The sequence below is a fragment of the Jaculus jaculus genome, chromosome 6, assembly GCF_020740685.1.
Source record: "Jaculus jaculus isolate mJacJac1 chromosome 6, mJacJac1.mat.Y.cur, whole genome shotgun sequence".
Classification (NCBI taxonomy): domain Eukaryota; kingdom Metazoa; phylum Chordata; class Mammalia; order Rodentia; family Dipodidae; genus Jaculus; species Jaculus jaculus.
This window is the reverse complement of record NC_059107.1, coordinates 100,751,384-100,772,953: the sequence shown is the minus strand read 5'-3', so window position 1 is coordinate 100,772,953 and position 21,570 is coordinate 100,751,384. Positions and strand designations below refer to the sequence as shown.

The 21,570-nt window shown below is 49.3% G+C and overlaps 1 protein-coding gene across 3 annotated transcripts in view; it reads right to left on the bottom strand.

Moving 5' to 3' along the window:
* The window catches only part of Lrp1 (LDL receptor related protein 1), a 98,653-nt gene that overhangs the window by 56,835 nt on the left and 20,248 nt on the right, over positions 1–21,570 (bottom strand). For all 3 annotated transcript variants that reach the window (XM_045151431.1, XM_004650000.2, XM_045151432.1), the window contains 9 exons: positions 11,682–11,844; positions 11,352–11,574; positions 9,897–10,086; positions 9,145–9,288; positions 7,749–7,985; positions 6,325–6,505; positions 5,397–5,619; positions 3,445–3,637; positions 3,045–3,170 (listed from right to left, as the gene is read on the bottom strand). In XM_045151431.1, the coding sequence (XP_045007366.1) occupies positions 3,045–3,170; positions 3,445–3,637; positions 5,397–5,619; positions 6,325–6,505; positions 7,749–7,985; positions 9,145–9,288; positions 9,897–10,086; positions 11,352–11,574; positions 11,682–11,844 (1,680 nt within the window). The remainder of the gene's footprint in view (positions 1–3,044; positions 3,171–3,444; positions 3,638–5,396; positions 5,620–6,324; positions 6,506–7,748; positions 7,986–9,144; positions 9,289–9,896; positions 10,087–11,351; positions 11,575–11,681; positions 11,845–21,570) is intronic.

Genomic DNA, 21,570 nt, shown 5'->3' with positions numbered 1-21,570 from the left:
CAAATAAATAAGTAAAAATAAAATATTAAAAAATAAAAGAAAACCACAACAAATACAGGAAGGATAGATACTGGAGAGATGGCAGAGGGCTCTGGGTCAGACTTTTTACTTTGGACTTCAGTTTCTTCACCAGTAAAATAGGGATATTAAAAATTCCTTCCCTTCAGAGATGTCTGAGGGAATAAAGTAAGTTAATTCAAGGGAAATGCTTATAACAGTACATGTCTGTGCTGAGTGAATGTTGGCTGTGATTATAACAACAACAACAAAAAACCCTGAAAACAACATAGACATCCAACAGCAGAGAGACAGTTGAATAAATTATGGGACATTTACTAAATGGTATATATTTTAGCCATTAAAAGTGCTACTTATGTGTTCATGATATCCTGCCAAGTGACAAGAGCAGGAAACAGAACAGCATGCGCAGCATGACTCCATTTATGCAGAAGTAGACGCAGAGGGGAGTGTTTGGGGGGACGCTCCTCAAAGTGGCAACAGGGCCTATCTAGGGATGGTAGAACTGGGAGTGATTTGTGCTTTCTCCTTCATGTTTTTCTATACTGTATATTTATTTTTACAATGAGAATGACCCACATTTATTTTAATTTTAAGGTGTTTTTTTTTTTTTCTGGTGCCGAGGATTAGACTTGAGGCTCTAGCTACAAGCAGTATTCCCAAATCTTTTATTTTTTTAAATTAATTAATTAATTTACTTTTGGTTTTTCAAGGTAGGGTCTCTCTCTAGCCCAGGCTCACTTGGAATTCAATATGCAGTCCCAGGGTGGCACTGAACTCACAGTGATCCTACCTCTGCCTCCCAAGTGCTGGGATCAAAGGCGTGCACCACCAGGCCCAGCCCAGACCTTTTATTTTCAAAACCAAGACCATTTAAAATCATGTAAATGGGGGCTGGAGGGATGGCTTAGTGGTTAAGGCATTTGCCTGCAAAGCCAAAGTACCCGGATTCAATTCTCCAGGACCCATGTTAGCTAGATGCACAAGGGGGCACATGCGTCTGGAATTCGTTTGCAGTGGCTGGAGGCCCTGACCTGCCCATTCTCTTTCTCTCTCTCCCTCTTTCTCTATCAAATAAATAAATAAATAAATAAAAATAAAATATTTTTAAAAAAATCATGTAAGTGGGCTGGAGAAATGGCTTAGCGGTTAAGGTACTTGCCTGCAAAGCCTAAGGACAGAGGTTCAATTCCCAGCCCCATGTAAGTCAGATGCGCATGGTGGTGCATGCATCTGGAGTTCATTACAGTGGCTGGAAGCCCTGCAGTGTCCATTCTCTCTATCTACCTCTTTCTCTCAAATAAGTTTTAAAAAATTAAAATATAAAATAAAATCATGTAGGTAAGAGACTGGACTGTGCCAGAGTGTCTGCCTCGCATGCACAAGGCACCGAATTTGATTCCCAACATGGCAAAACAAACAAGCCAACAACACAGAAAATACTATGACATATATGGGGTCAAAGGGGCAGAAGACATGACAGTTATGTAAAAACAACAACACGCGCCCAATGTAAAAGGAAGGTGTGAGATTTGCCACTAACAAGATAGTGCTGTTCACTGCTTTTTTCCCCCCTCCTAATTTTCAATTTTTTGGTTAATTTTTTATTTTATTTATTTATTTATTGTTTTTTTTTTGAGGTAGGGTTTTGCTCTAGCCCAGGCTGACCTGTAATTCACTATGTATGTGAGAGGACCTTGAACTTGCAGCAATCCTCCTACCTCTGCCTCCCGAGTGCTGGGATTAAAGGAGTGTCACCATGTCTAGCTTGTTTGTCTACTTATTTATTTATTAGAGATAGAGAGAAGGAGGGAGAGAGGTTGAGAAAGACGGAGAGAGAGAATGTGCACACCAGGGCCTCTAGTCACTGCAAACTAACTCCAGGCACATGCACCACCTTGTGCATCTAGCTTCCGTGGAACCTCGAGAATTGAACCTGCATCCTTAGGCTTTGCAGGCAAGCTCCTTAACTGCTAAGCCATCTCTCCAGCCCTGGTTGTTCATTTATTACTATTTTGTTGTTGTTGTTTTCGAGGTAGGGTCTCACTCTAGCCCAGGCTGACCTGTACTTCACAATGTAGTCTCAGGATGGCCTTGAATTCATGGCAATACTACCTCTGTCTCCCAGTGCTGGGATTAAAGGCGTGTGCCACCACGCCCAGCTTGGTTGTTTAATTTTAAGACAAGGTTTCACTATGTTTCCTAGGTTGGCCTGGAACTCTATGTTGCCAACATTGGCCTGGAACTTGTACTCCCCTCGCCTCTGCCTCCTGACTGCTATGATTACAAGCATGTACCACCCCCTACTCCTGGCTAACTTGTAATTTTTTTTTTTTTCAAGTAGGGTCTTGCTCTAGCCCAGGCAGGCCTGGAATTCACTCTGTATTCTCAGAGTGGCCTTGAACTCACAGTAATCCTCCTCCCTCTGCCTTCCAAGTGCTGGTATTAAAGGCATGCACCACCACCACACCAGCTTTTTTTTGGTAATTTTTTTTATGGGAGCAAGAGCTAGAAAGAGAGCGAGAGATAGAGAGAGAGAGAGAGAGAGAGAGAGAGAGAGAGAAATGGCATGCCAGGGCCTCCAGCCACTGTAATCGAACTCCAGATAAGTGTGCTGTATTGTGCAAATGTGACCTGGAAAGCTGAACATGGGTCCTTAAGCTTTGTAGGCAAGCACCTTAACTGCCAAGCCATCTCTCCAGTCCCTAATTTTCAGTCTTTTCAACTACTGGTATTACATTCTCATAATGGGGAATTCAAGTTAACACAGGAGCTAAGAATATTCTCTTTCTTCCATAGCTGTCCCTTCCTCACTCACTTCCCCTAAGCACCACACTGTTTCAAGTCCCTCCACCCCCAAGTCTCTTTCAGCCCCTGGGCTTCCTCTGAACCCCATCCTTTGCTTCCAACTGGCCCTTCTTCGTCTCCTCAGTCTCTGACTTTGACTTCAGAGCTCCCCGATCTCTCTGTGACCTTCTCCTAGAGGGGTTGCCTTCCCACCTCTGCCCCAGGCAAGCCCCTCATACCCAAGCACGTGACGCCATCTGTGTCCAGCACCTGGTCCTCTGCGCAGGCGCACTGGCGGCTCCCAGGGGTGGCCAGGCACAGGCTGCTGCAGCCACCATTGTTTACCCGGCATTTGTTGGTGCCAACTGCAGTGGGGGGTAGGGGGACAGGGACGGAGCAGCAGGGTCGGGAAAGGCCAGAGGAGTAAGGGTCGGGAGTGGGGAGACATAAAATGAGGACATGGGAGAGGAAGAGAGGAAGGGCATGTTGAATAAGAGGGGAGACAGACAAAGGGCAGGAAGGGAAATGGGGACCAGAGTCAAGCAGGTTGGGGGACTTCTCACAACCCTCAGGTGTCAGAGTCCAGGACCCATCCTGACACTTAGACCCACTGTCCCCAACCTGAGCCAGAGGGAGTACCTTGCTGCTGCTGCGCATCATACATGCGGATCTCAAAGATGGGGGGACGCTCGCTGCGTAGAAGGGTCACAGTGGGGGTCACACCCCGTTCCAAGCGGTAAACACTTCCACTCCGATACTCGGTCCAAAAGAGGTAGTTGCCATGGTGACATAGGCCAAACGCGTGGTTCAGCTCAGGACCCTCATACACAATCTAGGAACGGAAGGCACGTTTCTGAGGAGTTGGGAGACGAGTGAAAAGGCCTAAGGGCGGCCTGAAAACTCCCTGAATGCGAAACCTTGACCCTCACAGGAGACACAGCAAGAATATTGTCTGTATTGTCCTTTCTTGGGGTTCTCCCCAAACACACACACACTTCTATGAACAGAAGCCAGGATTCACTTATTCATTTATTCATCCATCCAATAAACATTTATCAGGATCTATTGTGGTAGCTAATAAGAAAACACAGACTTGGGCTGGAGAGATGACTTAGTAGTTAAGGTGCTTGCCAGCAAAGCCAAAGGACCCATGTTCAATTCCCTAGGACCCATGTAAAGCCGGATGCACAGGGTAATGCATACATCTGGAGTTCATTTGCATTGGCTAGAGGCCCTGGTGCACCCATTCTCTCTCTCCCTCTCTCTCTCTCTCTCTCTCCAATAAATAAATAAAATACTAACACACACACCACAGACTTGCTATTGAATACCTATCCATTGTCTGGTGGGAGGCAGACATAGGTCATCTGTGTGGAAGAGAGATCTGGAGATAACATCCCAGAGGAAGCGGCTCCTGGCAGTGTGCCAGGTTAGGAGGGACTGGGGTGGCCTCCCAGGCAGCAGTATGCTCAGAGGGCAGAGGCACCACAGTATGTGCTAGGAGTTATAAGCTCTGTCTAGTGTGGCTCGTTTAAAGAGGGTTGGGAAGCCGGGTGTGGCATCGCACGCCTTTAATCCCAGCACTTGGGAGGCAGAGGTAGGAGGAACACCTATATAAGTTCGAGGCCATCCTGAGACTCCATAGTGAATTCCAGGTCAGCCTGGACCAAAGTGAGACCCTACCTCGAAAAACAAAACAAAAAAAATAAAATAAAATGATAAATAAATAAAGAGGGTTGGGGTGTAGAGAGTAGGGGCAAAATCTGAACTACTGAGGCAGTCAGGGGCAATACTGTGAAGGGCCTTATATGCCAAGAGTTTGCTCCACACACCTAGACACATCATAATTCCTCAAGCACATGACTAGCTAAGTGAGCAAGTATACACATACATGTTGTACCTGGGCACCTCACACCAAAGCAGGCTGTATCTGTGTGTGCTGCGTGTATATGCAGAATGCACAGGACGTGCAGCCACAGGTGTGCATGCAGGCAGTCAAGCTCACAGAAAACATGAACAGACACAGATGCGCATCCTCAAATAAACAACAGAACACAAGATACACAAGTACACAGGTGTGCACATCTGTAGAACCATGGGCTCATGAAGCACACAGGCCCGGACACACAGATTCCCACTGTGGTAGTTTGAATGTATGACGCCCATAGACTCAGGTGTTTTGTTAAAGCTTGTGACTCGGGTCTCTAGCCACCTGGCTGGAAGAGGCATCACCGGGGGCAGATCCTGGGGTCTGGCTCTAAGGTGTGTTTTGGGGGTGGACCTGATTTCCAGGCCAAAGGTGTACAGAGCTCTGCCTGGGTCCCTGCTGCTTCTTGGTGTGTGTGTTGGTGCTTGTGCTGCTGTTTGGTTTGCTGCAGTTTCTCTCTGTTTGGACAGATGGAAGCAGCTTCTGCCACGGACAGAACTTCCCCTGGATCTGTAAGTTTGGTATAAACCTGTTCCTCCCATAAACTGTCTGGTTTGTATGTTCATCCCTGCGATGTGGAGCGGTCTGCGACACCCACATACTCAGAGCCTCATACATACAACACAAATAGGGTTAAACACTACACACATGTCTGTCTGCCTACCTTCCGGTTTGTGCCATTGAGCAGGATGGTCTCGATGCGGTCATAGAAGGCATCCACCCAGTACAGGCGTCCAGCTGGAATGTCCAGGCTTAGCCCGTTGGGCCAAAGCACTGTCTTGGAGGTGACAAAGATATCTCGGTGTGAGCCGTCCATCCAGGCCCTCTCCAGCCGCCCTCGCCGGCTGTCCTTGGGGTCCTCCTCCCAGTCTGTCCAGTACATCCACCTGTGAGCAGTGACCAGTGAGCACCCTTGCTGTCTGTCAATAGCCTCCTGCGACTCCAGTCCACAGGGGGTGTCTGGAGCCCAATTCCAGGGTCTTCCTGCCCTGTATATCCTCACCCCACACATTTCATTCACTCAGGCCTCCATCCAACAAACATTTGCTGAGTGCCCACTGTAAGCTGAGAAAACTTCTGGAATTCAAGGGTGAAGCAGAGACCAGAGCTCCCACTCCCTATGGAGTTTACATGCCACAAGAAACAAGTTTGTCAAGACAGTCATGCCTGAGAGTGATAAAATCAGGAGGAAAATGAAAGTGACGGGATGGTGAGATGCTAGGCGGCAGGTAGGGTAATGGGAAGGCTTCTCTGAGGAGGCAGCCTTTGAGCCAAGACGTGATGTTGAGAAGAAATCAGACCTGCCAGCAGCTGGGAATTCTAGACGACAGGCAATGGGGACAGAATTGCTGAGTGCAAGAAGCAAGATACGGGTGAGGGCAGACAAGCCACAGGCAGATCCAAAGCGCAGGGCTATTCAAAGGTATGTAAGTAAGGGGAACCCTTAGAGGGTTCTCTCTAAGATGGGAGAGGTAGGAACAGGCGTCTGTGGATGTATTACGGCATCATCCTCATTGCCACAATCCTTCAGCCTCCGTCACCCTCGCCTGCTTTTATTTTTTTTCCCCCATGCCAAGCCTGGGAGAACTCACCCATTGAGTGGATCCACTACAATGGCCCTGGGGTGTGTCATCTTGCCCTCGATTAAAGTCTTTCGGGTCTGAGCAGCTTTCTCCAGCCTGGCCACACTAATTGTCTTCTTGGGCCCATCGTCCGTCCAGTAAAGATTGTCCCCCATCCAGTCCACAGCTACGCCCTCCACGTTGTGGATGCCTGTAGGGGTGGAGCAGGTGTTGAGGGAGAGCCTTAAAGGGAGCTCCAGTGTGTCCCTTCTGGCCCTGTAGGGAGCAATGGGGGCCATACAGTTGATCAGGAAGCACCTGGTGCCCTGCCTGGTGGGTGAGTGGGTGGGTGAACAGGGAGAGGAGGCTGGGGAGGGGCAGAGAAGACCGCAAGGGCTGTCACATCTGTGTTAAGGTCTCTCAGAACTACACAGGGCAGCCGAGAAACGATGCAGCTGACGTGGGCTCCTGCAGGAGGGCGTGTCTAGGCCTGTGCTTAGGTAGACGGCTGAGGTGATGCACGCTGGCTCCAGGCAGCGTGGCGCCACATACTAGGCCAAAAAATCCTGAACTCACAAAATGAATAAATTAGGAAGTGATTTTTTTTTCTCACTTAGCCAAAAGGCTTTACCTCAAGTCTCCTTTAAATAGCAGTTCTCCTGCTATAGGGAACCCCGATCTTTTCCTGAAGGAAGAGGAGCTCCTTTTGATTCCCTCCCTGGCTTATGACTGCTGGCTGCTGAGGTTTTCTGGGCTCTAGTGGAGGGTGGGGAGCAAGGCACAGGGTGGCGACTGGCACCAGACAGACTGACTAGTTAGAGCGCCAGATTCTAAGGCCCCAAGTGCAAAAGTGCAAATTTGGGGCAAAACCCATACAGCCCTGGCGCCTCCGTGGGGATGGTTCTGAAGAGAGCGTATGGCAGCCCTGCCAAAGCAGCTCAGTGGGAGAACCTGGATGCAGTTCACAGAGCACGGTCTTCTCAGGTCCCAGCCGTGTGCAGGACCCGGTGGCCATGAAACCTAGCACATGCCCCTGTGTGTGCACACACGTGTGGGTTTGCTTTGCTCTCTTCCGGCGGGCCTGGCTCTGATTCAGGGCCTCAGGCCTCTCCCAGCTGTGTGCTGCATACAGCTCCAGGGCTCTAAGCCAATGGGAGAGAGACCCTGAGTTTTCCCAAGGGCTGGCCAAGGACAGCCCACGCTGCCTAACCCATCCATCCTGCTGCCTCTTTTTGGCTCAGCCAAGAAAAGGGTCACACAGAGGTCAACCTGTCTATCCCCCCCTCATCTCCATGCCAACCGGCCCAGCCAGCCAGTCAGCAGAGGACTCTCCATGCTGAGAGGGCACTAAGACAGAGATGCTGAGGCCCCGCCCCCCTCATGGCTTCCCGTCCCTGGCACCACACATCCCTCAGGAATGCTACCCACATGCATCCCATCGCCAATGCCCATACCTTCCTTCAGGATGGTCTCTCGCTCAGTGCCATCAATCTTCTGGCGGCCAATGAGGTAGCTGGTGGTGTCGGCAAAGTAGATAAAGCCAGTCTCAGCGTGAAAGTCCAGGGCCCGGGGATTCATGAGGTTCTCAATGGGGATCATGTGCTCATCTGGGACCTTGGCCCCCATGTCCATGCCCCGGATGATACCGGGCCGGCCCTTGCCATATACGAGGAACAGCTCATGCTCCGGTTCTAGGAAAGGCACACACAGAGCACAAAGTCACTCACACTCACACACACACACACACACACCACCAACACCACCATCATTCCAACTTGGAGCCTGGAACTGAGTGATGCAATGCCTTAGCTGTGTTGTGTCAAGAGAAATGGAACAGGCAAGGCTCTGAGTCAGCTGGAGAAAACACGTCGACATAATTCAACTCTAGGTCCAGGGCCATGGTGCCCGGGGAGCTTGACATGTGTAGCCTAGGATGGGAAGTAGGTGGAGGGAAGACTGTTTTCACTTAAGTAGATGCCCACTGTTCGGTAGTGAAATACATGGCCTAAAGGGAATGCTTTCAAACTACATTGGAATCTAATCACTTTCCACCACTTCCTCTGCCACCATCCTAGTCTAAACCACATCACTTCTTGCCCACGCCACTGAAATAGCCTCTTGGCTTCTTCCCTGCTGCCCAGCCTCCACCCAGCCCAGCATAAGTTTGTACAATGTGAATCCAATCACATCATTTCTCTTCCCCAGCTGCCATGAGCTTCTTGTCCCAGTTAGAACAAAACCCCACCTTTCCATCCAGCTCCCTTCACTCACACCACACCAGTCAGCCCCGCTGACCTTCTCCACACAACAAAGCCCACATCGGCCTCCATGCTGTGGATTCTTTCTGTTAGAACTGCTCTCCTCTCCAGTACCCACATGGATGGCTACCTTATTTCACAGAGAGCTTAGCTCAAATACCACATCCTCAGAGAGAAGCCCTCAACCGCCAACTTGCCTGTATTGTTTTTATTTTCTCCACACACTCAGTACCAACTCAGGTTATAATCATTTATGTTTCCCCAAGTCTTGCATAAGCTCCATGAGGTCAGGGAAATCATCTATCTCGTTCACTGCTGAATCCTCCCTGACAGAACAGTGCCAAGCACACAGTGAATGCTCACTAGACACTTGGGGTGTGAGCAGATGAGTGCAATGTGTCAGTTTACAGACCTGTGGAGCCCAGGTTGAGTGTGCAAATCTCCCTGCTCTTGGATGTGGGCTCAAGTTATGTCTTTGTTCTTCAGTTTTCTGCATCTCAGTAGAGGTAGTAGGCTCGAAGGAACATCCAAAGACACCCTCCGCATCCCTCACCCCAACATATCCACCCGCCCACCCCTGCCAATCACTCACTTTTGCAGGACTTCCCATCACTTCCCAGGCTGAAGCCAGAGCGGCACCGGCAGGTCCGTGCCTTGTGGCTGTTGGCCAGCAGGCAGATGTCAGAGCAACCGCCGGGCTTCCCATACTGGTCATTCTCGCAGGCATGGCTCCGCACTGGGGGCAAGCGAAGAGCTGTCAGTATCCTTTGGGCCCCTTCTGAAGGCTTCCTGCTCTTAAGAGACTTTGTGCCCATTGCCCTATTTTAGGATCTGGAAGCTTTAGGACTAGGGTTCCTCTAACTCCATCACAACCTAGTCCCAGGCTCCCTGAGGTGGGGGTTCCTCTGGTCAGGAGACAGAATCCCTGAAAGGGAACTGGGAAAGGTAGAATGGGAGCAAGAAGTTCTGCAGGGGCTGGAGAGATGGCTTAGCACTTGCCTACAAAGCTTAAGGATCCAGGTTCAATTCCCCAGTACCCACGTAAGCTAGATGTACGAGGTAGTGCATGCATCTGGAGTTGTGTTTGCAGTGGCTAGAGGCCCTGGTGCACCCATTCCCTCTATCTGCCTCTTTCTCTCTCTCTCAAGTAAATAAATAAGCCATTTTACAAAAGAATGCTCTATGGGAAGAGGAAAGGGCTGCGGGGGGAAACTGAGGGGCCATCTTGGAGTAGATGGCTAGGGAAACACTCTTGGAATGAAAGAATCAGGAGTCTCCATGGGATGATCCCGTGAGCAGCTGTGATCTTGAGCTTAGAGATCTTTTGCCATGGAGCCTGCTTACCTCGGGGCTGGCGCCGCTGGTGGTAGATGTGCAGGGCACCACCCTTGTCCACACGGGTGACAACCTGATACTCGGTGCTGTTAAAGCGGTTCACACGGATCACACTCGTTTTCTGCTGGGCATTGGCGTTGTCTGAGTTGGTGGCATAGAGGTAATTCTCAAACACAGTCAGCCCATACAGGTGCTCAATCTGAGAAAGCAGGGAGAACCAGTCAACTTAAGGTAAGCCGGGATGCCTCCTCTGCCCCAGGAGCCACCCAGACTCTATCATTTGCTTTTCTAAGTTCACCCTCTAGTTTTATTTAACTCAACATCTTATATCTGTCTACTTCTGCTGGAAATTTCCTTTCTGGAAATTTCTGCTTGTCAAGATACCACCCATCCCTCACAGAACATCTCTTTACAGAACTTTTGGGATATTCTAAGAGATGTTCTCTCTTCTTGTATATTCTGTACGCGGTGTGCTGATGAGGGGATCTGTCCTGGCCCAGTCTACCTACCCCTTGAGGGCAAGTATGTCCTCCAAGACTTAGGTAATCAGGAGATGCTTTGATGATTTTCAACTGAGTTAAGAGCTGAGCCCGAACCTCTGTCTCCAGAGAACACTCAACTTGCCTCCAGCCCCCATCCCTGGGTGGACATGAGTAAATTCACTTCCCTAAGCAATCTTGGTAAAGCCACTACAACCCACATACATTACTTATCCTGGGTGGACAACTGTTCCAATGTGCCCAAGTCTAAGGGTTTTACTGGTCTGTGGAACTTTCAAGGTTAAAACCAGAAGTTCAGGCTGGAGAGATGGCTTAGCAGTTAAGGCACTTGCCTGCGGAGCCTAAGAACCCAGGTTTGATCCACGAAAGCCAGATGCACAAGGTGACACATGCATCTGGCGTTTGTTTGCAGTGGCTAGAGGCCCTGGCACACTCATTCTCTATCTACCCCCTTCTTTCTCTCTCAAATAAATGAATGAATTAAATAAAGTTGGTTAAAAAAAAAAAAAAAGTAGAAGTTCCAGACCAAGTCCCAGGAATGGTCGCTCACCCTAATCTCTCTGCAGCTGGAGGGACCAGCTCTAAGCAACAAGGCTTCTCGGCTGGGTTCAAGTGTTACTGGCAGCTGTGTAGCCTCTGCAAGTCACCGAACATCTTTGAACCCTGCTTCTTCAACTGTCTGCTCATCTCCCAGGGATTAAGGATCAAATGAGAGAAAGGAAGTAAAAGGTAATCTTTAAAGGACTGTTCCCATCAGAGTAGAAGCCATATCCTTCCCTTTCCCTGACAATGCTCCTGCCTGCCTATGGCTGCCTATTCCCATCAGGGGATCTGGACTGAGTATGCTCCTGAAATGTTTTCCCCTTGCTGGGAGCCCTAGAGATCATCTCCCATACAAAGGTTTCTCATTCACCAGAAGGCTAGTATTTCCCCCCAGAATAATCTCAGACAAAAGTCCCCTCACCAGGATGCCTTGGATGACGGTCTGCCGGCCTTTGCCTTCGTAGTCCACTACCTCAATATAGTCCAGATAGGCGTCAGCCCAGTAGACAAGGCGGCTGACCAGGTCCAATGTGATGCCATGAGGAAACACAATCTTGCTATCCACCAGCTTGGTGCGGTTCTGCCCGTCCATATCACAGCGTTCCACTTTCGGGATCTGCCCATAGTCAGTAAAGAACACCTTCCTGTGGGAAGACGCGTGTTAAACGAGTTCTGGACACGGGAACCCTCTTTCCCACTAGAGTGTGTGCCGCCCCTTTCCAAGGCCCGAATGCCTGCCTGCCGCTCTCACCCCATGGCAGGGTCCAGGGCGATGCCTTTGGGATTGTAGAGTTCCAGGTCTAGCAAAGTGACACATGTGTCCCCATTTCGGTTGCAAACAAAGATCCTATCATCGATGTCATCCACAAAGTAGAAGTTTCCCGTGAGCCAGTCGATAGCCATCTGTTCCACATCTGGAGAGGGAAGGAAAGGACTGGGCTGCAGACCCCTCACCTGGGAGCGCGCCTTCTGTCACAGCCTCTCCCCCTGGCACAGCCATCTTTCCTTGAGCTCCCCTAGGTGTCACGAGCAGCACCACACTTTGTCTAATAGTCTCTGCCATGCTCCCACACATCTAATCTCTCCAAATAGAAGTCCTGCAGTATCCTCGAAATGCCCCCAGCCCCCATCCTGGGCTTAGGGTTTTCATAAACAAGAGTAGCAGAGTAAATGCTGGCTGACTGACAGGCTTCTCTACTTCCAACCTCACCTTCAACAGGAAGGAGCTATCTTGGGGTGCCAAAAAGTAAGAAGACAGGTCTTTTTGCCCATCCCAGTATATATACATATTTTTTTTTGTTTTTTCAAGGCAGTCTCATTCTAGCTCAGGCTGACCTGGAATTCATCTGAAGTCTCAGGGTGGCTTTGAACTCATAGCTATCATCCTATCTCTGCCCCCCTGAGTGCTGGATCAAAGGCATGTGCCACCACACCCAGCTCCAGTAATTTTTTTTAATCTGCTTTTTACTTGAGATAAGAGCACCCAGACTAACTAAAACATAACGTATCTTTGCTTTTAGCTGGGCTTTATCCATTTAATACAGTAAGTCTAATTATCTCATGCTAACCAGAAGTACTGACTGGAAGCTGTACATGTTGCATAAATTAAAAAAAAATTGCAAAATCAAGCTGAGCATGATGGCTCATACCTAAAATACCAGCACTTGTGAGGCTGAAGTGGGAAGATTGCCATGAGTCTGAGGCCAGCCTGAGCTAAAGAATGAATTCCAGCCGGCGTGGTGAGGCATGCCTTTAATCCCAGTACTCAGAAGGCAGAGGTAGGAAGATCGTGGTGAGTTTGAGGCCACCCTGAGACTTCATAGTTAATTCCAGGTCAGCCTGGGCCAGAGTGAGACCCTACCTCGAAAAACCAAAATAAATACATAAATAAAAGAATGAATTCCAGGTCACCAGCATAGGCTCGAATGAGACCCTACCTCAAAAAAAAAAAAAAAAAAAAAAAAGACACTACCACCACCACAAAAGGAAAAAAAGGAAAAGGAAAATCAAAATACACATAAATAAACCAAGCTTGAAAGAAAAATATTTCAAAATACGGAGTTCACGTAGGGTAACCCAAGCTTGGTGGCACAAGGCTGGGAATCAGTAACACAAACTTCCTCTACTAGCCTCCACATTCCTGTCTCTTCCACATTCCTGTCGTTCAGTTTCCTAAGGAGAATCAGATGGAATAGGGAATTGCAGGGTTGACACAGAGCCCAGGAGGAAGGCCAAGAAAGGACCCTAGAGATTAACCAGGAAGAACTGAGAAGGAGAGAGGGTTCAGGAGGGTACAGCTGGGGGACAATGGAGATCAAGTATCCACAGTCATTTGAAGCCACAGAGAAGAGGCTCAGAAGGGCCAAGGAAAGGAGGAAGGGGCAAGGACAGTGGAAATATAAGCGCTAGAGGTTCCGGCGATTGTGACCCCTGCTGGCCTCCTCTCTAGGTCACCCTGGTTTCCATGCCTCTCCACTGTCCCCTTAATGACCATGATCAGATGCAATGCTCTGGTAAACTAGGAAGTCCCTTTCAGTGACTTTGGGACCTCTAGAAAAAATCTCCACCAAGTTCTTCAGCAGATAAAGAAATCTTGGCAGGGACCAGGCTTGGCGGTGCACGCCTTTATTCCCAGCAGAGGTAGGAGGACTGCCATGAGTTCGAGGCCACCCTGAGACTCCATGGTGAATTCCAGGTCAGCCTGGGCTACAGTGAGACCCTACCTTGAAAAAAAAAAAAAAAAAGTCTTTGCACACTACCTGCATGTGGCTGAAGCCCATCCCACACCACTCACACTCAGTCCAGCAGGTATCACCCCACTGCTCAACTCCAGGCAGAGCGATGCCTGCTCGGCTCCTCCCTAATCTCCCCCTTCTCCCCACAGGGATTCGGGGATGATTTCCTAATAGTGGGAGGGGGTAAAGGGAACTGGAACGTGGCTCCCAAGGAAGTTGGCTGGCGGGCCACTGACTCACAGTCACAGGACTGAGGCTAGGGGAGGAAGGGAACGCAGTCTGGAAGCCCTCATAAACGGTTAGTTCTTCAGGTCCCCTCGACTGAACTCCACCCTGAGGGATGAGGTGTCACCCCTTTAAGTGCTGACGCATCCCTAACTCCAGCCACTCTGTCCTCTGGGCCCCCAGGGCTGTGGCATCCTGGCGAGATGGGGCAAAGAAGCCAATGCATTGCAAGAGTTAAGGCAACCAAGCTGCCCCACACAGTTACCACAGAGAAAGCAGATTAAAATGAAGCGCTGGGCCGCCTCCAAAGGAAACTCAAGTCCCAAAGCCGGGACCTGCCTGCGGCCCCAGGAAGCCAGCAAAGTGGCTGAAAGTCAAACAGGGCTGTGTGCCCTTTACTTGGTGGGCACGGCAGGGGTCTGGGGGCTGCTGGCACGTACACGAAGATCATCAGTCAAAACTGTTTTCCCAGCACCAGCTGGCGCAAATGGCCTTCTCTCCAATTTCCTCAGGCTTCCTTGAGTCACTGCCCAGCCCAAGGGTTGGCAACAACCCGCAACCCCCGCTCCCCACCACTGTTCCCTTGGCAAAAGGGGAGAAGACTGCAGAAATCCAGTGCCCCCGTCCCAGGTGAGGCTTCCTGATCATTCCCCAAAACCAATGGACAGGACAACCTGACAGCCCTGTTCCTGGTCTGCGTTGCCTCCCACTTCCAGGAAGGGAAGCAGGAGGATGGTGATGCTCTCAGCTATTTACCCTTGGCTAGGCTCTCCTCCCCTAAGGCCAAGCAGGGCCCCTCTCAGCAAGCCGGTGAGGAGTTGGCAAGAATTGGAGTCCCCAGCCTGCCTGGCCTCCCCTTTGGTATTTTTGCAGCTGGAGACTATTAGTTGTAAGCAAAAATCCTTTGTTATCCAACCCCCCTCCACAACATTATTTTCCTCTCTCCTAAAGTTCAGATTCTTCTGCCTGCCCCAACACACACACACACACACACACACACAACACACACACACACACACACACGGGGGGGGGGGGGACTGAGAAGCTGACGCTCCAAAATGCACAGAGAGATGTAAAATTGGGAGGCCTCCAGGGTTTACCCACTGGTGGTCTCTAAGCCACATGTCTCAGTCCTGCGGCTTGGGGTTCAGGTGGAGTAGTGGGCTTTTGTCTACAAGACCTAGGCACCACAAACCTACAGGGTAAGAGCTGAGCATGGTGGCACGCACCTGTAAACCCCGCATTTAACAGACGGAGGCCGGAGGAGCAGGACTGTAAGGCCAACCTGGGCTACATACTGAGTTTAAAACCAGACTGCTACATGAGACCACATCTCAAACAAACAAAAAGTATCAACTGGAGCCTTTAATCCCAGCACTTGGGAGGCAGAGGTAGATGGGTGGCTGTGAGTTCAACTGGGCTGGGGCTGTAGCTCAGAGTTGGTAGAGCGCTTGTCCAGCACTTATAAGGCCCTAGGTTTAATCCCTAGCACCAAAGATACTGGGTATGGTGGTGCAAGTTTATAGACCCAGCACTCAGTGAGAGGGAAGCAGGAGGCTCAGAAGTTTAAGGTCATCCATGACCACACAGTCTGTGTGAGGCCAGCCTGGGATACATGAGATCCCTGTCTAAAACAACAATAAACCAACCAAAAAAAAAAAAAAACCAAAAAACCAGAAAAACTAAACAACAACAACAACAACAACAAAGAAAAACACCTAGAGGGCCGCTGTGTCCTTATGGGGCTGGCCTGCCCCAGAGCACCCGCCTACTCTCTAAAGCTCAGGCCCAAGGCTTCAAGCTTTAGGACAAATAAATAATAAACCCCAGGGGAAGGAAGAACCCTGTGTGGAGAGAGGAGTGTGGTGTGATGGTGGTCTTGTGGTGAAGAGGTGAAGCTTCCAGCACCAAGAGGGAAGGGCTAGGTATTATCAGAAGGATGTGTGAGTCACAAGGAAGGCCATTGCTTGCCTGTGATGTCGCAAAGGACTTTCAGTTCCAGGCCCCAGAATAGACCAAGGGATGTGTGTTTGCAAGTACTGAGCCCTCTTTGCAGCCCCAACCCCAAAGATTAGCTGGCTGCACCCTCGACAATCCTAGTACTTCTCAAGTTCTCCATCATCCGCATTGCTCAAGAGGTGTTTCCTAAACAGCGGTTACTTTCCCAGAAGCACAGCCTCCACTAGACTCCCAAGGAAACTCTAGTTTCAACTGCATGATTACAGTCACTTTCTCTAAAATAAGGAAATCTGGAGGGAGAGCCCTCTACGCCTCGGGAAAAGGTCCTAACACACGCATGCGCCTGAAGATTGTAGAGCAAGATAGAAGTCCCTTGCTGGGGAATGCGAACCCAGTGTCTACCTTCGCCACAAACCCTGCTGGTCACCCTGCCTACTTCCACAGCTGAGCTGTGCCCTGGGTCCTGCTGGGCTTTGACGTTGGCAGCCTTGGTCGAATTCCGGTTCCTGTTACTTTCCCACTAGAACTGTTCCTCAAAATCTCTGACTTTCTCCACATTGGTTAAAAAAAAAAAAGAGAGAGAGATGGTGCATTAATGAATGATACTTAGTCCATTATAAGCACTCCATAGACGAGGCACTATCATTTATGTCACTACCCTCCTCGCAGCAACCTTTCCCGCCTTCTCAGTAAAACTGTGCCTTGCTGAGTGTGGCGGTGCACACTTTTAATCCCAGCACTCTAGAGGCAGACATGAGTTCGAGGCCACCCTGAGACTTCCTTGTGAATTCCAGGTCCGCCTGAGCTAGAGCAAGATCCTACCTCGAAAAGCCAAATAAATATTTAAAAGACTGTGCCTCTAGCCAGAGACCTACGGCCTCCTGACTGAAAGTGGGCCCTCCAGGGAGGCAGCCAATGGTCAGTATCTGCTGCTCATCCACCGGGCCAGATTCAAGCAGAAGCTTTTCCCACTGCAAGGAGCTACCCCTTCCATGAAGGAGCTTTTCTTCTAGGAAGGGATTTTACCAGAAGGAACTTTCCCCAAGACAGGGGCTTCCTGCACTGGAAGAATGACCCCATTTGACAAGAGCTTTTCCTTCCCGGAAGGAGCTTCCCCTGTCCCAGGCTCCAGTGACCTCAGGAGCTTCTTTCGCCATGGCCCATTCCTCTATGGGAGGGCGGGCGCTGCCCTTCATCTCTGTTCCTGGCGCCAGAAATACGTGTATTGATTCCTTCAACAAATGTTTACTGAATACTGAGTTCTCACTTTGTTGTCCTAGAGCTGGGGGCATCACTTTGTTCACCGAGAGTCTCTTCAGGCCTCAGGATACCCCAGGACAGTGGCAGAGGGACAGTCAGAAATTCCATTGGGGGATCTGGCTCAGGGAGCCGGGAAGGCCGATCAAGACCTTGTAGACACAGCTCAGCTGATAAAGTGCTTGCCTTGCAAACATAAGGACCTGAGATCAATTCCAAACCCCATGTAAAAGTGCTGGTGGCATGTGCTTATAATCCCAGAACTGGGCAGGCGGATCCCTGAAGCTTGCTGGTCAGCTCATGTAGCCTAATTAGCAATCTCCAGACCAGTAAGAGATCTTGTCTCAAAGAAAAAGGTGTACTGTGTACCTGAAATAACATTCAGATCCGGGCGTGGTGGCGCACGCCTTTAATCCCAGCACTCGGGAAGCAGAGATCACAAAGATCGCTGTGAGTTTGAAGCCACCCTGAGACTACACAGTGAATTCCAGGTCAGCCTGGGCTAGAGCAAAACCCTATCTTGAATACCCCCAGCCCCTCAAAAAACAAAGAGTAACATTCAAGGTTGTCCTCCGGTCTCCACAGTCAAGCGCACACGCACACAGGTGCGCACACACACATACACAAACATTAAAAATAAGAGTCTGGGGGTGGAGAGATTACTTAGCAGTTAAAGCACTTGCCTATAAAGCCAAAGGCCCCAGGTTCAATTCCCCACGACCCATGTAAACCAGATGCAGAGGTGGCACATGCATCTGGAATTCGTTTGCAATGGCTGGAGGCCCTGGCGTGCCCATTCTCCTTGTCTCTCTTTCTCTGTCTCAAGTAAATAAGTTCAAAAATATTTCAAAATAATGTGTCTGGTAGAGGAAACTGTGGGGAAGACCTGGTAGCAACTTAACTAAATGACATGGCCTCACGCTCCTGTTTGCCCTGACTTCAGCTATTCTGTGTTTCACCAGCAAGTCTGGAAGTTACCCATAAGATGTTACCTCTTCGTCCTTCCTGCCCTAGCTAGTGCATCCAGCAGGTCCCTGAGAAGCTTTTCATCTAGGATCCCAGGGTTGAGATACCCAGATTCTTCTTTGCCTGTCTTGGAATCTCTGTACCATGGAGAAAATCTCACTGAGCTCTGAAAGATGTCTGTCTTAAACTTGAGTTATTTCTTTTGAGCCAGGTGTGTGGCTCTCACCTTTAATCCCAGCACGTGGGAGGCAGAGGTAGGAGGATCACTGTGAGTTCGAGGCCAGCCTGAGACTACAGAGTGAATTCCAGGTCAACTTGGGCTACAGCAAGACCCTACCTTGAAAAAAAAAAAAAACCAGTTACTTCTTTTGGCTTGAAAACAGGGACTATGATGCTGGGGGTGGTTTGGGTGGGGAGGCAACTTCAAGGAGACAGCAGGGGAGGAAAGGCCAGGGCTGGATCTGGGCCTGCAGACACAGGCTGGCATTAGCAGGGAGAGGAGCCGAAAGGGCTGCTAGTGACTAGGAAACTGGGAAACGGAATGGGAAGCCAAAGTGCCGGGACGTGGGGGGAGGGGCTGGGTGAAAGAGTAGGGTAGCCAGACCTCCTCCAGTATTCTGAAACCCTGTGTGTCAGAAAGGCCAAGAAAGAGAGGACCTTTTTACATATAAACTCTGGAAGCAGTCTATTTGTTTTTGTGTGGTCTTTTGAGATAGGGTCTCACTCCTAGTCCATGCTTGCCTGGAACTCACTAATTATCCTACTTTAGCCTCCCAAATGCCGGGAGCCACCACTCCACCTTCTGAAGGATTCTGTAAGCATGTGGTGGGGGCTAGGAGGAACTGGGGTTCCCAGTGTAGTGGGAGATAGCTCCCCTCTCAGTTCATCACAGACTCAAGGGAGTTACTATCTGCCAGTATCTATCTCCCCTCTAGTAAAATCACTATTCCATTTCCTGTTGTGATTTTTAAAACACACGCTGGAAAAAAAAAATACAGAGGGAGAGAAAAGTGAAGTTGGCCAGCTGGACTTGGGGACCCATTTCGCAATCTTGCTGCCTACAGCATATGGGATCTTTTCTGGGCCTCCACATCCTTCCCCTGTGCAGCGCGGTCCAGGGAGGGAAATCTCAGGGCCTTCAAGAGCCCCCAGGCAACCCTTTCACACAAAGTACAACACTAAGTGACTTCAGCAAACCCGATTTCCTTCCAGGCCGCTATCTAAAGCCTCACCACGCTTTCACCTTCCCAGGACCTCAGTGGAGGTCATTCTTGGCACAAGGGGCAGGTCGGGTTAGTAGACTTGACTACCCGTCCTGACACAGCAGTGTGCCACCACACCTGGCTACTTACTTTTTTTTTCTAAAATCAACTCATTTTTCTTATTTTCTTGCATCCTAAACAATCTATAAAGCCATAGATTTAAAATCAGACATAGTTGTTCATGTCTGTAATCCCAGCATTTAGGAGACCAAGGCAGGAGGACTTCCATGAATTTGAGGCCACCCTGGCCTACAGAGTGAAACCCTGTTTCAAAAGTAAATAATCTGGGTTGGAGGGGTGGCTCAGTGGTTAAAGGTGCTTGCCTGCTTGCTTCCAAGGCCTCTTGGCCTGGAGTTTGATTCCCCACTAACTACATAAAGCCAGATGAACAAAGTGGCATGCATCTGGAGTTTTTTTTTTTTTTTTTGCATCTGTTTCTCTCTCTCTCTCTCTCTCTCTCTCTGCTTGCAAATAAATATAAATATTTAAGAGCTAGAGAAATGGGTCAGCGGTTAAGGTGCTTGCCTGCAAAGCCTAACCACCTGGGTTCTATTCCCTAGTACACACGTAAAACCAGACGCACAGTGGCATATGCATCTGGAGTTAGTTTGCAGATGTACCCATTCTCTCTCTCTCTTTCTGTCTCACTTCTCTCTCTCTCTCTCTCTTTCTGCTTGCAAATAAAATAAGATACTTAAAAAAATAAGCAATCTGGGTGAGAGAGATGACTCAGTGGTTAAATGCCTTCCTGCACAAGCATGAAGGCCTGAGACCAGAGCTCAAACCTCCAGATTCCACATAAATAAGTTGTGCATGGCCACATGGGGTGCCTGTAACCCCAATCTTTCAGGGAAGCGAAGACCAGAGAATCATCAAAGCCCAACAAGTTCCAGAATCAGTAAAGAGACTATGGTTCTGGCCACCTAAGAGGCCACCCCTGAAGCAGAGGAGTGTATGGGGCGCCACAGCACATCCACACACACATACATTACATCACACACAAGCAAAAAAGGTAAATAAATAATAAAAAATCATAGATTTGGCACTAGTAACGAGTTTTCTAATAATAGTATCAGATAAAAACATAACTCTAGCTTGGCGTGGTGGTGAATGCCTTTAATCCCTGCACTCGGAAGGCAGAGGTAGGAGGATCGCTGTGAGTTCGAGGCCCCCCTGAGACTCCATAGTGAATTCCAGGTCAGCCTGGGCTAAAGGGGCTTGATTGCAAAGGCTGCTAGCCAGTTATGATTCCTCAATACCCACATAAAGCCAGATGCAAAACGTGGCACATGGAGCTGGTGCATCTGCAGTGGCAACAGACCTCGGTATGCTATCCCATGCAATTGAAAAACTAAAAAAAAAAAAAGCTTGTTCATGCTGAAATTAAGACATAGCCACTTTGGAAAAGGTGTGATAGAACACCAAAGGGCTGCTCTCAGTGCTTGATAAGGGTCTTCTTTATCGTAAACAAAAAAAAAAAAAAAAAAAATTGGGGCTGGAGAGATGGCTTAGCAGTTAAGCGCTTGCCTGTGAAGCCTAATGATCCCGGTTCAAGGCTCGATTCCCCAGGACCCACATAAGCCAGATGTACAAGGTGGTGCATGCATCTGGAGTTCGTTTGCAGTGGCTGGAAGCCCTGATGTGCCCATTCTCTCTCTCTCTCTCTCTCTCTCTTCTTTCTCTCTCTGTCTGTTGCTATCAAATAAATAAAAATATCTCAGGGCTGAGAAAAAGGCTCAGTAGATAAAGTGATAGCCACTCAAGCTTGGTTTATCCCCAGACCCAACATAAAAAAAAGCTGGCTGGGCATGGTGTCACATGTCTTTAATCCCAGCACTCTGGGAGGCAGAGGTAGGAAGATCACTGTGAGTTCAAAGCCAGCCTGAGACTACGTAGTGAATTCCAGGTCAGCCTGAGCTAAAGCCAGACCCTACCTCAAAAAAAAAAAAAAAAAATCAATTAAGTAAATAAGAAAACCAGAAGCTGGGGCAGGCTTCAGTAATCTCAGCACTCTGAAGCCAAGATGGGAGGCAGAGACAGAATTTCCAGAAACTCTCAGCAAGTTCAACAAAGAGCAACAACAGCGGAGAGAGGTCAGGAGAAAGCCTGTCTCAAATGGGGTAGACAGAGACAACCGACCCAGAATTTGCCCTCTAACCTCTACTGGCACACCATGGCATACACACCCACACGCGCGTGCGCGCACACACACACACACACACACCAATAAATTAAT